The sequence below is a fragment of the Aplidium turbinatum genome, chromosome 17, assembly GCF_918807975.1.
Source record: "Aplidium turbinatum chromosome 17, kaAplTurb1.1, whole genome shotgun sequence".
NCBI classification, from domain to species: Eukaryota; Metazoa; Chordata; class Ascidiacea; order Aplousobranchia; family Polyclinidae; genus Aplidium; species Aplidium turbinatum.
Genome location: NC_137488.1, coordinates 11,567,782 through 11,583,437, shown reverse-complemented (window position 1 = coordinate 11,583,437; position 15,656 = coordinate 11,567,782). Strand labels below are relative to the sequence as shown.

The 15,656-nt window shown below is 38.7% G+C and overlaps 1 protein-coding gene across 1 annotated transcript; it reads left to right on the top strand.

The window, feature by feature from the left end:
• Positions 1-727: 727 nt before the first annotated feature.
• Positions 728-15,478, top strand: LOC145786184 (adhesion G protein-coupled receptor L3-like). Its single transcript, XM_082597829.1, has 17 exons — positions 728-789; positions 1,182-1,352; positions 2,294-2,392; positions 3,198-3,398; positions 3,502-3,656; positions 4,877-5,060; positions 6,403-6,607; positions 7,806-7,944; positions 8,270-8,442; positions 8,572-8,744; positions 9,155-9,421; positions 9,608-9,805; positions 10,066-10,190; positions 10,355-10,523; positions 11,409-11,669; positions 12,206-12,320; positions 14,922-15,478. The coding sequence occupies exons 1-17, from the start codon at positions 758-760 to the stop codon at positions 15,075-15,077; spliced, it is 2,823 nt and encodes a 940-aa protein (XP_082453955.1). The 5' UTR covers positions 728-757; the 3' UTR covers positions 15,078-15,478.
• The last annotated feature ends 178 nt before the right edge of the window (positions 15,479-15,656 follow it).

The window sequence follows — 15,656 nt, the reverse complement described above, 5'->3', positions numbered from 1 at the left end:
GGCGAGTTATAAATCGAGGAGTCGTAACCGCATATTCTTTGCCAGGTTTCACAGCCTTGGCAGGGCTGTGAGTCGGAGTCGTGGATTCTGAGGGATTGTGACGTGTCCAGGGGTGAAGTTGAAGTCGGTCAGTTGTACACCGAGGATTCGGAGTGGTATAATTTTTTCCTGTCTCTACAGCCCTGCAAACAGCACAACCTTTTGTTGAAAACAATTCGGCTTTGACCAATGAAATATCACACCATTTGATAAACTGAACTACTCATCTTCAGATTCTGAGGACACATACTTTCCATCTCTAATTCTAAAAATAACACATATTTTTTTTAAATACTTTTTTTATTTCTCGGCGGCGTACTGGTTAAGAAACGCTGCTTTAGACGTTTGAGGGTAGGAGGTTTGCAACCCATTTATGATATTACCATTGTTGTTATAACCAAGTGCTTTTTGCAAACGATGCTGGAACAGGCATTCCTAAACAAAACCACACAAAACTTTGTGTCCTGAATTTGATAAATGGAAATGAAAATATCTTTCCATTTTTTAACCTGGATATATTTACAGATATCTCTATCACACCCTGAGTCAAGTTCTCCCTTTCGTTCGTTCGTTGTATCGTACACGAACGAGGTTATCTTGAACAACCTTGAACCAGCTAGCCGGTATAAGATCACTGTAGCCCCTCTACGTGGACAAGCCTACGCTCAAGGGGTGTCTGTTTTTTCCTGGACTTTTTTTCTAGGAACTAAGCAGTTTTATGTGTGGTCTCAATGGATATTGCAAAGTGAGGTAACTAAACGTTCATATTTTCCTTTTTGTCTTTGTTTTCGTCAATCCCTATAGCTCAGTCGGGCAAGCGCCCGATTTTGTACACGAAAAAAGTACAAGATCAAGCAGCGCTGGTTCGGCCCTCGGAGTGTGTGCTTCAGCAACGCATTTTATGGATTATGCTCTCCATACAGTGGAAACTGCTGTAAATGCTGTAATGGCTTAAAACCGGCTCAATGCCCTAGCCTAGCGGTTTGAGTGCCCATCTCTGCTTCGGTAGATCCGAGGGTTAAGATTCGAAACCAATTGTGATTTCGACTGGTTTCTTAATGGCTTTCGTACCGTAAACGACGCTTAGTTTCCTAAAGAAATTTTCTTGAAACCGTTATATGATCATACATTTATCCATTCAGTGTTCATCGACTTGTGCACCATCTCAAAAGACAATCGTTCGGCATTGTGTTGGCCCTGACGGTGTGGTGGGGTATGATTGCACTCCGAAAAATAATATACAGATTGCCGCGTGTGACCGCCGTCCATGCCCTATCCATGGTGGCTGGAGTGAGTGGACTCAATTCACAGAGGTGGGATAAACGTTTAGTTTTCATGATGAAGGAATCTTTTTTCAAAACTTAGGTTTCACTTTCAAAACGATTTTCTTAAGTCTACGTGCGGTAGTCTCTAGCAGACCTAAGAAAATGTTATTTGTAATTGAGATTTGGATAATTAGTCAGGCTAGGTCCAGCTAAAATAATGTCCTGCATACAGACACCTTTTACAGTATTAACGGTGGAAATTTTTAGTCTTTTCCATGCTACCGTTTTGGTTAGAAACAGCGGAGAAGCGAATGAATTGCTCGTTTTACATTTTGCACCATTCGGGAAATCGACTTCGCTGCCTGAGTTTGAAATTTTAAAGGAACAACCAGACCCAAACTTTTAACATGTCCAATTATCAGATCTCAACGCTTGACTCAATTTGATTGCTGGACTGGTTTATATCAAGACGTGTTCCCCTTACGACCATCAGCACTCTTGATAACGCACCATGGCCGATCTTCATAGCAACTATCCATACAAATCTTAAATATATCAGCTAAAGCTATGTGGGCTAATAAAGCTATAGCCTAAATTTATGTTTTTTATTTTATTTTTTTGTAACATTTTATTTTCCCTTTACATCTTAAATTTTTCTGAAGGTGTTGCGACCGTGCCAAATTTTTTTCAACTCAATAACTTACTTTGGTCACAAGCACGTTTTAACGTTCGCGTTTTGTCGCTTCTACCTTTTTCTCGACCTTTGCTATGTTGACGTGTATTGTTTTGATATGATGGTCAGAAATAAAAACAACTGAACTGAACTGAAAACATAGAAAGTTTAAAAAATTTAGGAAAGGTAGCCTATACCAAGACAGTAAATCAATCGTTTTTTATATGATTCCACGTCTGTATACTTTGAATCAATGTGAAAAGCGGCTGATTTGCTGTCTGGAATATATTCTATTACGAATCATCACCCGTTGCAGTGCACGGCAACCTGTGGAAGCCATGGACGTAAAAAGCGAGTTAGACATTGCACCAATCCACCACCATCCAATGAAGGACTGCCTTGTGGCTGGAGAAATGTAAGTTTTTTTTTTGAATTAAAGTTACCAAAACTTCCGACATTAGCATTAGCCTATTCTAGAGCTATTGAAATAAACTATGGTAGTCTCAAAAAAAAAAAAAAAAAACCCAGAGCAGTGGAGTCGAAGTCGGTGGGATTTTGGCATGTCTGGAGTCGGGGTCGTTAATACAAAGGCCGACTTCGACGCCGGTTTGATAAAAAACGATCAACAATAAAAATTTTGTTTGCAATACATTTATTCAAAATATTGTTTTTTATTTTCTGTATTGCACTTCAAACCTTTACTAAAAATGGAAATGTTGGTTCTTGTCAATTTTCTGAAAGTCGTCGTTTCAACTTTGATTACAAATTTAATGAAGTTAATTTAAAAAAAAATGAAAAAGAAAAAATTTCAGAAAAATCTGGCAACACTTGAAGCTGGAGTAGGATTCGGAGTCGGCTCGTTATAAATCGAGGAGTCGGAGTCGTATAATCTTGCCCGTCTCTACAGCCTTAAAAATAACTTTATGTAATAATAAACTGTATAAATTTTAATTTGGTAAGAAATCTAAGATTTCATTTTTTCGAACTTGTTTTTTCCATTCGTCACCTGAGTGAGAGAAGTGATTTTTTCGAACTAAAGAAGTTATTTGACGACGACGTTCTTATTTTTGTTGAGATTGTTACAATGCCGCGTATTTACTATCAAACTGTGAAAATTTTCTTGTCTATTTAAAATTTGTATTACATTTAGTTAAGCTATTGAATTTTCAAACGTTGAAGCGTTAAACTAATAATTTTTCTTTTTTATTACTTCCACACAGGAGGACGTTTTCTCTTGCCCAAACACACCTTGTCCATTGGAGAGCACATGGACTGCCTGGTCATCTTTTCACCAATGTAGCAGCTCCTGTGGGAATGGAAGTCTCCTGTGGACACGTTCTTGTGAAACAAATTCTTCCCAAAAAGCTGCTTCGTCGTGTGAAGGAAGCTCAACCATTGTCCTGCTTTGCAACAATGGCCCAGTAAGCTAGCTGACTACATTTACGTCTAAAATGTTTTAGTTATTTGCTTGTAGGCATTGGATCAAGTGAAAGGTTAACATGTATGTTTATACAAACTTGGTAGTGTCCTGTGGACGGGGGATGGTCAGAATGGGGTTCATGGACACCAGGTGACAACATCCCAATTGTATGTGGAACTAGAAACTCGACTAGAGTTCGTACATGCAGCTCACCTGCGCCTTCCAACGGCGGATTACTTTGCCCATCATTTAACGAGACGTTTCGTTCAGAAACCGTACGTATTTCATGCATTGTTATAAGAAGTGTAATTTTGACTTCCTCTGGAAAGCAATTATAGTCTAAGCTTGAGACAGATCTACTCGTGCGGGTAAATTCCAGGGCTGTGGAGTCGGTGGGATTTTAGCGTGTCCAAACCGACCGAAACGACCGACTCCGACTCCGGTTTGGTAAAAAAATTATAAACAATAAAATTTTTGTTTGCAATAGCCTACACTTTTTCAAAATATTGTTTCTTATTATCTCTATTGGCTCCAAACCTTTACCACAAAATGGAAGTCAGTTTTCTGAAAGTCGCCGTTTCAACTTTGATTACAAATTTAATGAAATTAAGTTTTAAACAATGAAAAATACAAAATTTCAGAAAAATATGGCAAACTTCTAAATCTGGCAACACTGAAGCCGGAGTCGGATATGGAGTCGGCCCGTTATAAACCGAAGAGTCTGAGTCGTGTATTTTTGCCCGACTCCACAGCCCTGGGAAATTCGCTACTTGCGATTCTTAAAAGCAATATTTTTACAACACTCGAAAAAGGCAGCAAACGCAGCTTCTGTCAAAATCTACAGTACAGCATCATTGTAGTAGTGTAGTCTTGTTTGATAAAAAGGTAAGGTTGAGAAGCACTGCTTTAGAATAAAAACAAATGAAGTTTGCTAATTAGCTTTGCAGAGTGAGAAATTGATGCTCGCAATTTGCATTGTTATAACAAAAACGCACCACTTGTAGTTTCACAATGATAGTTTTTTATGAAGCAATCTGAAACAAGACTCGACATTGGGAAATCCCCCTGCGGTCATTTCTGGGGTCCATGGAGCGACTATGGTCCTTGTTCAGCTACGTGTGGAAGAAATGCAGTGCATTCAAGAATGAGACGGTGTGAGTGGACTGACAGGGAATTCAAAGACACGTTTGTGTGTGCCGAAACTGAAACGGAAACAATTTTCTGCGGAAAAATAAACTGCCCCATCAATGGTGAGCACATGTTTGTTAAGGGTAGTTAATTTTAACAAGCTGTCAAAATTTGTTTTCATATAGTACGGTAACTTAAAATTCATTAAAATTTTAACATTCTTTTAGTGCAAGTACTTTTATATGTTTTGTTTATCCTGAAAAATAAACCAATCATTAACGTATAAATAATAATTTTACTTCTTTTACTTTTTATTTATTTCTTTTTACCAAGATCGCTACATGATTGCAGGCGAATGGGGGGCGTGGAAAAACTGGTCGGCCTGCTCTGTTGACTGTGGGAGTGGGACGCAATATCGACACAGGCTTTGTGACGATCCGTTGCCAAGCTACCACGGTCTACCTTGTGTTGGTTCTGTTACTGGATCACAATCAGAACAACGAAGCTGCATGGGGGCAGAATGCCCACCTAAAAGGTTGGTTGCTTTTGCATTGTATTTTTTCCATCACATGTACCGATCATCTTTGAATTTTCTCAGAAGGTTTGGATTTATAATCGCTAGCATTGAACTGATATAACGTGTTAGATTTTGTAGTGTAAATATTACATTTACATCTAACATCTACAATATACTTACAAAGCCAATTACATCAAAATGGGTTTCTAATTCACTAAAAACCTTAACAGCTTGTATCACTTCCATAGGATCATCAAAAGGAACTGAAAAATGCAAAAATAATAAATTGGTAATACTTGAAAAGGTATAGAATATTATAACCTTAATGCTGTTTGCGTAAAAAACCCTCAGAATTATTAAAGGTTACCACCAGCGGATGTTGCATAAGCCTAAACTAATACGTCTTCACACTTTATTTCTGTATGAAATCTGTAAATAGTCCTTGTTTTGATAGTCCGTTATGTAATTTCAATATGTGTGTGTAACTGTGTATATTAGTTTGTTTTTGTGATGTTGGGTTCAGTCGTGTTCTCATTGCTTTAAGAATTGGCGCTCCAGTTGTTCCAGGAACGAGGAGGCGACTGATTCTTAACTAATTCATCAACTTATTTTAAAGTATCAGGTTTGGTGGCCGTGCTTGACTATATTTATTGATGCATATACCGCAATATTAGATCCTTTCACGCACGTCTTAAACCATTAAGGTTTTGCCACCTTTTCCTTTTGTTAGTTTTGTTACTGTATTTCTTTTTCTCAATATCATTTCTTTTGCATTCTGACAAAGAAAAATAAATTGAATTGAATTGAATTGAATTGTCTTCCACAAAAACTAAAATAAACAACAATATTTATGGCGTCATAGAGAAGCAACATGCACACCACCGAGGGATCAACACCTTTGTTCTTGAGGTTCCAAACCGTCTTAGGTAGTTAGTTCGCTATAATTACGTTTAGACCTATCTGTAAAGCAACATTTGTGATTGTTGAAACTAGTTTTAAAGTTGTTTCACAACCACCAATATAGTCTAGGACCTTTGAGCCGTTATTAGTGGGGGCTATATAAATAACTGCCTTTTGCAAGCATTGTCCATTTAAAGGACAATTAGATTTCGCTCTGCAATTGTAGCCAGACTGGAATGGTTCATTGTTCGCCTGCAATATTGAGTTCTTGTGGATGGATATTATGCTTGCAATATTCGGAGCGCAGTTATAGCTTAGCTTAATAGTATTGCAGTTGAAAATCTTATGCAATCTGTCTAAACTTCTGCTATACGTCTCTGCAGTGCAGACTTTAGATAATTTTTAAACGAACGTACTGTAAGAGATATTAGGCTACTGTACATTTTAACTTCTGACACAGATATCGTTCCTCCGAGCAAGGTATTCCACACTGTTTACCAGACAAAAGCGACGAAACTAAGCTGTCTTGGAATCAGGAATTTGCTGGTTCAATCCAGAATCGGTCATGCCCACCTGGTTCGATCGGAACAGCTTATCGCAAATGCTCTCAAAATCGGATTTGGTTGAGTGAAGATCTGTCGGATTGCATAGTCATCGATTTGAAGGTGTAACTTTCAGCTAACGTATAACTACCACTTTTTAATGCGCAGGTTATTTTTTGGTGTGTTACTGACCAATACATCTATGTCTTGCCAACACTTTTATATGGCTTCGGTAGCATGCGTGAAAAGCTGTTGTGCACATGATTTCCATGAAGTTGTTTTTGCATCTGACGCAACTCAATAAATAGATAAAATATAAGCAAGATGAAAATTTAGACATTAATACAGTTGGCGGCTATATGATGCTGAAATGTAAATAGACTGCAGAATGAGTGGATTTAGCTGATGGGGGGACTGAGGCACTTTTAGCTCGGGGTCCCCCGTGCAAAAAAAAACACCTTTTTGTCTACAGTAGCATTAATCCAGCACTGCGCAGCATTTTGCAGAAACTTCAAAGACTAAAAGAAATAAAAAATAAAAATAATAACACAAAATCCCATTTTTCTCACGTGGGGGCCCTTCAATAGGGGGCCCGGAGAACCTGCACTCTCTGCCTCCTAAATCCGGGCCTGGACTACAGCATATATGGACATCTACAGCTGCCTGAAAAGGTCTTTACATATAAGCCTAACTCACGACTGTGTCAACAATGACCAGAACCACGTTAAACGGATACTGCCAAACAAAGCTAAGGTTTGCACTTGCATTACATTATCTTGTCACAAACAAACTAATAACATTGTGCAATAAATTGAGTTTCGCTTTTAACAGCATGATCGTTGTTTACTTTACACTTGTAGGTGCAAACGACCTGCGTTAGCCTAATGCTGGGGGTTTGCTGTGGTAATAGCGGTTTGCACTAGTTGTCGGAACACAGTTCCTTAGTCATGTGGCAGCAGTGGCCGAGTGGTTAGCGCGTTGGACTCGCAGTCGAGAGCCTGCATGTTCGACTCCAGCCGCTTGCACTTGCTGTTGTTTCTCTGGGCAAGAAACTTTACGATAATTGCCTCTACCCAGTGATCGATTTCGAGTAATGGGTAGTACCAAATTTCAGTAATAAGTAGAGTAGACAACCGGAAACAGACATTGCCGTCGGCTGCAGCGTGGGTCAGGAGTACGTCGGAAGGCGTACACCAATGCATAGCGCTCAAGTCCGCTTTCCCGCAATGCAGGGTAAAGATATGAAAAACAAACAAACAGACAATGTCTAAAACAGGTCGTTTGCATATACAATTATGAAGTAACAATATTGTGTTTGCAGGAGATTCTTGACTTTGTTAACTCTTCAAAGCCGGGTAACAAAGTGTTCGAGAAAGCAACGGGGAGCTTAGTACGAATGCTGACCACAGATCTAAAGGGAAACAAACTATTGGCACCAGGAGATTTATTGGCCATAAAACGTATGTCGGAGCTTTGAATATTTTAATTTGCTTGTAGAAGCTTCAAGAAAAGCCACAGAGCAACAATAAGTCCATGTTAATAAAATGTTTAAAACTAAAATCATGCATCGAATTCGTGCTTCCTAGAGCTTTCCAAGCTTCTTTTGCAGGCAAACGCTTGCATAAACTATTTAGTGCAGTTGTTATTTCAAGTAAAATTCTTGGTTAAGCTCCATTTGTATCATCTATTTTGTTTAATCAAATACCACAAGACCACTATCAGCATTCTCATTTTAAAAATACTTTAACATATGATTTATCGTTGAATACTTTGTTGATATCACAGGTATAGTGTCATCCCTGTTGAAGTGGGAACCATTTCAATTTTCAAATACATCACGTAGCAACAGATTGGACTACATTGGTTTGGTGACAGCAACACTGGAGCATGTCCTGAAACCAAAATATGAACGACTCTGGAAAGGCATGAATACCACAACCTTTCTTCGTACTTTACAGGTTTGTTTGTAGCCTATCAACATTATCGCTCGGTGATCAAACAGGCGATTGTTAATTAATATACCTTAAAGTTCTTTGGAAATCACGACTCCTATTAACTTTGGAGATATTGTGGTTTGCTTTCAACAGAGCTACATAAAAATATTGGACGAAGCTGGTTTGTCTGCCGCAAAGGATCTTGATCCTTTTTCGTACGCACAATACCAATCCAGTCCTAACGAGGACTTGGCAATCAGTATCGAGGCAAGATCGGGATGGAACGATAAGTTGAGTTTTCCAAAGGCGGGAACTCCCCAAGCAAGGTGATCTCTCCGATGTTGCTCGTTTGGTGGATTTGTTTAAAACAAAGAATATTCTTAAAAAACGAGATTTTGTTCCTTAACGGAATTCCTTAGTTTTGATTTTGTTTCCTTTCAATTTGAGTATCTTGCTGAAGAGTTTCGTTTCGAATGCCCATAACCTGACAGAAACCAATCGTTTTTTTACATTGACTCAACATCTGCAGACGGTAAATCAATATAAAAACGGTTGATTTGCTGTCTGGGTACTATGTGACTGAATTTATTATGTGGTGTCATATCTGCGGTGTAATGTTGAGACTCTATGCCTTGAAGAATATTTTTACAAGCAATCGACTATAAATGCTCACCAACAATTTATTGGCTAAAACTAATATATGATTTACGGAAGCAGCAACAAAACTGCTTTTTAGCATGGATCACACGTTCATTGAAATTCCTGAGGATGCGATTTCCGTTTCGGACAATGCCACTGTGAGAATCGTATTCACAAAATTTGGAGATTCATCGAGTATTCTTTCCTCGTTGCCCGTCACGTCATTGCTAAGAGAGCAAGAAAAGAGTTTTGAAGGTCGTACTCTCAACAGCGCATTGATTGGAGCGCAACTTCAAATAGACGGAAAAGTTCAACCTGAGCATCACTTGAGAAGTCATGTGTATATAACGTTTTATCACAAAAGGTACATTCTATTTGCAATAGACCCTTTAACAATTATACGGTATTGCGTTTAAATGGAATTTCGAACGGTTACTCCAACTCTTTGATTACTGAGCTGATGTAGACTTTTTTCTTCTGAAAATGTCATAACTTTTTATTGAAAACGATGAGAAAACTTGCAATTACATTTTGTCTTGTTTCAATGCAGAAAGGCTGAAAAACCTTTGTGTGTTTTTGTCGATTTGCCATCCAAAGATGGTATTTTCAACGACGATGGCTGTCAAGTTTGGAGGAAAAGAAAAGATAAAACGATTTGTCGATGCAGTCATCTCACAACATTTGCTCTTCTTTCTCATGATGTCGTTACTACAGAACTCTATTTGATAGAGTCTAATTTTAACTTTAAGTAGGTATTTTGTTAGCGTATATATTGGCTTGAGCTGTACCATCAAACCCTTCAAAATAAATATGTTTCTAAGATGTCACTGTTCAACCAAAGATCTCAAAAACCTTTAAGTGTTGCTGTGGTGTACTTAGTGGTAGGCTACAGGTTATGCAACCCGCAGATGTAACCAGCCGAATGAAGGTTTTATTACATGAGTCATATATAGCCTAAGGCTATTACTAATGACGGTGCAGGCTACGACTGATAACATTTTTGTTTAGATCCATGATAAGCTACGTTGGTTATTTTTGCATGGGTACTCTGGCTCTCATTCTTCTACTCATGTTCTACCCTCAGTCTCCAACGCTTTGCATTGACACCGGATCTTTTTCAATAGTTCTTGCCAGTGAGATGTTAATTTTACACAGTTCATTTTTTTGTAATTTGCTGGGTTCTGTGTAGGCCTATGTCAAACTTTAATCATTTTTAAAACAGTTGTCTGGTTTTTGTGGCTTAATCTAAGTTGTCTGGCAAGAAGAAAAATATTCAAATTTGTGTGTTTTATGGCAGTCCTTCTGCGACATGTGGTCTTACAAGTGATGTTGTGGTTCAACTCTTCGAATGTGATTTGCGTCGCCTCTGCATCAGCGTGGACGTACGTTTGCGTCTTATGTTGCGTGTGGCACGCACTACGTATAGTTGGAGTGTACATGCAAGCTGCCACTGTCAATGGTATCAAGTAAGTGAGCCACTGGTGCAGTCAGTGGCAGTAATCTTACTGGACCTACTCAGACCACTTTATTGTGCAGCTTACTCGCATTATGGCAATACTGAAAAGTAAAACACTTTTTTGTGAACACAACAGAATGACATCAGTATGACACATACGCTATTTTTGTGTACTTTACATTGTAGCCAAGCCATCGGTTTCGACGCTAAAACAGTCACATTTCAAGGCGTAATTTCAAATTTAGTTTACAGCTTCCTGAGCTAAAGCATTCTTTTGTACAACGTAGACTAATCAAGTTTTTATCCACCGAAATATTTTATTATCAGTGTTTGGTTTAAATGCTTCGAAATAAGCATAACCCTTTTGTAAGCACAACGCTTTTATTAAATTGTCTATCCCAGCAACTATTATCCAGCGATGGTTAACTAGTTAGCCTACCCAACGTCTATAAAAGCCAACTCAGCAAACGTTGTTATTATTATCTATTGTACGACATTATTTTTTGTACCACAGACATACAAAAATCTTACTAAAGTTTTTGTTTAAAATAATTTTTAAGAAGCTGAATTAACGTTATAATAGTTTGTCTGCTTACTGGTGGCTCATTGGTCAGTTGCTTCAGTTGGGTTCTAATGGTTCAAATCGGTCATTATAGTTCTTGAACGTCAAAACTACTAGAAGTCTAGCCTAGATGTTACATCACCAAAAAAATTACCTTTCTACCAAAATTGTATGTTACATTATCTTGCAGAAATGCTATGTTTTGTTGCTACAATAATCTATTACCAATGGGATTTGTTTATGATTGCGCATTTTATCTTCTCTGTCGTGCAATTGTTAACAAGTCTCGTCTTCATTATTAGTTAACCATGACGTTGTGTTTGTTTTGTCAAGCAAACAAGGCTGTGGATTTTTGGGTTACGTCGTTTCTCTTTCGGCTCCCACATGCATTCTTTTAGTCTATTTCCTCTACGATTACAATGCCAGTGAGCAACGGTTTTCACTTCAATGTGACCAAATATTTTCGTTGCCAATGCTTCTCCCTTCTTGGATTATCTGCTTGTATATGACGTTGTTTTCTGGAGTTATGCTGATATTAACCGTCAAAAAATTTGTGGAGATGAAAGGACTTAAAAAGCCAATCGAAGCTTACAGGTAAAGTCATAATAATTTGGAAGATTACTTTAAGTGAAGACGTTTAGTTTGTTATCCAGTACGTAGTAGCCTACAAAAATGTATGCATCAACTACATGTGTTTGGCTGAAAGGAGTATCAATGGCAGATGCGTTGTTCGTGGCACTGCAAACCACCGAGCGTAGGCTACAACGTCTGTATAGGCGTTAACAGTAGCGTTGACAGGGTGACCCAGAGAGTACTTTTAAACCAGGAATAATTTTAGGGACCCGAAATCTTTTAAGGGGCCGGAAGCATGAAGAAACCACAACGAATTCATTAGATGCAGTGCGTTTTTCTTTTAAATGTCTTAATTTGGGGTCGAAAGATCTCATTGGTAGGCCTACCTGGCCCAAATATTCTCTCAACAGCCTTGGTTGTAAACATCCTAGCCTTCTAAGCTGAAAGCTATGTTTCAAGGTTACGTTTTAATGACGTGAAATAGATATAGTTCTGTGCTCTTGGAGTCTTGAAATAAACCATAAAATCTTTTAATATTGTAAACCGATGTGTTTCAGAAATGAAAAGCAAATTTTTCTGAAAGGGTTTGCTTTCGTTTTTGGAACTGCAGCCGTGGTGCTTACAAATGCGATTGTTTTGGAACTGACTGGATTACCCCCATTTGAGATGCAGGTTGGTCAATCTCCGCGATGCAGACCATCTGAGCTTGTAAAACCAGTAACTTTTAATATTGATTGAACATCCGCAAGAATTGATTGATTGATTTGATCTCTGTCCTCGGACTGGGAAAGCTTTTTTGAAAGCTCAATCCTGGCAGTTTTGCATATTTGTGTAGAGGCTTTGAACCACTGACGCAGGTCCGGTCACTGAGATTAACAGAGTAGAGTTTCCGATAGTTGTTGAAGTGTTATTGCCGGAAATTATTCCTTCCACTAAGTGCCGCTAAATGGAGAACAGTAGGGAAATGCGTTGCTCAAGCGCACACTCCAAGAGCAGAACCAGCGCCGCTTGATCTTGAGTCGGGGTCATAAGAAGAAGAAGGATTTGGCTTGCTGGGATAGGCTACGCAGTTTTAATTTGAAGAATAATTTATAATATAGCAGGGAGTATTATAATATAACTATTATATTCAAATATGCATAAGTAGCCTATGTTATATAATACCATTATATAACAACACAGCAGGGGGTATTAAAATATAATTATTATATTGAAATACGTATAAGTAGAGACAAAACTGAGCAGAGACAAAACTACTACCACACTTCGACTCGGCCCTATTCACAAGTACCAAGAAAACCATACTCCTAAACGAAAGAGAAGAAAGGATAGATATTCCTCACTCAACAGAGCAACACTACACCTGACAGAATTTGAGAAGACGATCGAGAACAACAGATACCCCAAGGAATTTCTTAAGCAACCACCCAGACGATGACATTAGCAAAATAGGCAAAACTTCCAATTACCATATAACCCAAAATACATTTTGGATTTCCTTTTGAGCGACGACGCGTTCCAAGAAAGTCTTCAAAGACCTAGATTTGCCAGTCCGCCTCTTTGACGCTCACCAACCCTCCAAAACGCCCTTCAAACACGACAAAAATTCGAACCTTGCCGGCTACAAGGCTGCCCGATACGGAACGACCAAGAACTCTGTTTACAAGATCATATGCAAGAAATGCAGGGAAAGCTACATAGGCAGCACGATCCGCCCACTCCACTCCCGCCTGAAAGAACACCTTAGCTCTGATAAAACTTCAGTCTTTGATCATCTGCAACAAGGCCTCGCCGAATTTGAGTTTACAATCATTGCCAGAGAAAACGACGAGGTACTTCAAAGAGGCCATTTTCATGAGTAGACAGAATCCAATGATCAACAACCGTGTCGAAAGGGAAAAACTACACCTAATCCACTAATCAACTGATTCAACAAAATTCCATAGCAATAACGCCTAAAAACATAGGACACTCAACAGACAGCAGCCTCAAGCTAAACAAAACAACAACAACTGACTGACTTCAGCACCATTCGTCATAGCACATAACTAGGCAGTGCTGGTCTTTGGGGTGTGCAAACCGTGCGATCGCACAGGGCCCGCAAATTAGGGGGCCCGCAATTTACTCAGAAAATGCAGTAACTTTTGTCATTTCTAATGGAAAAATTCAACAAAGGAATTAGCAACAAGAAAACATAGAGACTCAATGAGTGCAACCTATTTCGTCCCCTGAAAAGATCAAGAAAAAAAAAACATAACCGAAGTCGCTGATCGGAGTTGCCGCAAACATTTCAAAATTTTTCTCGATCTTTTCAGGGGACGAAATAGGTCGCAATTTGATTTTGTTACACGATTTCAGGGTACGAAATCAAGGTACGAATTTTTCAGGGGACGATATAGGTTGCATCCAGACTCAACATAGAGACTTAGCTTTATTTCCGAAAAATGCCAAAGAAAGCATGATCTTATCCTTTTGCTATGCCACCGGACAGCACCATTTTACAGTAATATTCATACCCAAATTTTTGTTGAACATGCTCTCAGAATGCCCCAAGTTCAAACCAATTTTTCAAAATTATCTGGGGGAGACTCCCCGCTGCTGGGTGTTGCCTTTGGCAATTGCCGCCACCACCCCCTCCTCCCCTTTTAAAATACTTATCTAGTAGCTACGCTACTGAATTGGATCATTGTCATTGGGGCCCGCAAAGCATATTCCACACAGGGCCCTAAATACCCTAAGACCGGCACTGGACTAGGGAACTGTGTTCCGAAAGCTAGTGCAATTCGCTATTACCACAGCGAACTCGCAGCATCAGGCTGAAACAAGTCGTTAATATCTGCATTGTGAAGTAAGCAACGACCCTGCTGCTAAAAGCAAAACTCAATCTTTGCACCTATAGTTATATACCGCTTTCTTGGTTCTTGTCAATCTCTGTGACGTAATATGACGCTTTGGACAATCCCTTCAAAGGCATCACAATTCACAAGTCATGATATTGAACAGCCGTTAGTATAGCCAAAAGAAGGTTTGTCAAGAAATTGCAGAGCCAACTTTTCGTCTAACTCTCTTCGTTAACTTATCGTCAGAATTAAGTTGTTAAACTATCGGTAGATGCGGTAATTTATTTGTAGATAGAAGGAAAGAAGAAAACAAAGTAGGTTTTGGCTGATCGACTTGTAATGGTTTCAATCTAACGAAAAAGTTCTGAGACATGGACGAATTCGTTTTGAAAGCCTTTTAAAAACAAGTAAATTGCGTTGTTTTGGTTTTTAGGTCTGTTTTATTGTGGGAAACGTTGCAGAAGTGGCTTATTTGCTGTTTAGCGAAGTGTGGATGAATATTGAGCTTCGATCTTTCTACTACAGGAAGTTTCGCTCCAAGCCTCCCTTGGAAAGCGTAGTCTACGAACCACCAAAATATATCCCATAATTCATTGTCGCTGGTTGGAAGATACCACAATTCTTTGTAAACAAAATGTAGTTTTTGTGTGTAGCAGGTAGCTCACTCTCTGTCCACCGTTTTGATTGTTATGTAGATAATTGTTGGTTATAAGCCGATATATTCTAACCGGTTATAGGCGAATTCTTCGTAAACAATTCTTCGTAAAGCAATTCTTCGTAAGCAATTCTTCGTAAAACAATTGTTCGTAAACAGTTGTTGGTGAAATGAAATCCGTAAAAGAATTTTTCGTAAAGCATTTCTTCGTATACATCAAATCTCCATTGCATGAATGCTTTGGGAAGAATTGTTTTACAAAGAATTAAGTTTACGAAGAATTGTTTTACGAAAAATTGCTTACGAAGAATTGCTTTACGAAGAACTGTTTACGAAGAAAACGTCGGACACCATTCTAACCTACATTTCGTTAGCTACGGTACGTTAGGTTAATGTAGGTACAACTTATTAAACTTACTTCACAAGGTAGATTTAAACGATCTGTCTTAGCCTGATGCTGCGAGTTTGCTGTGGCAATAGTAAGTTGCGCAAGCTTTTGGAACACAGTTCCCT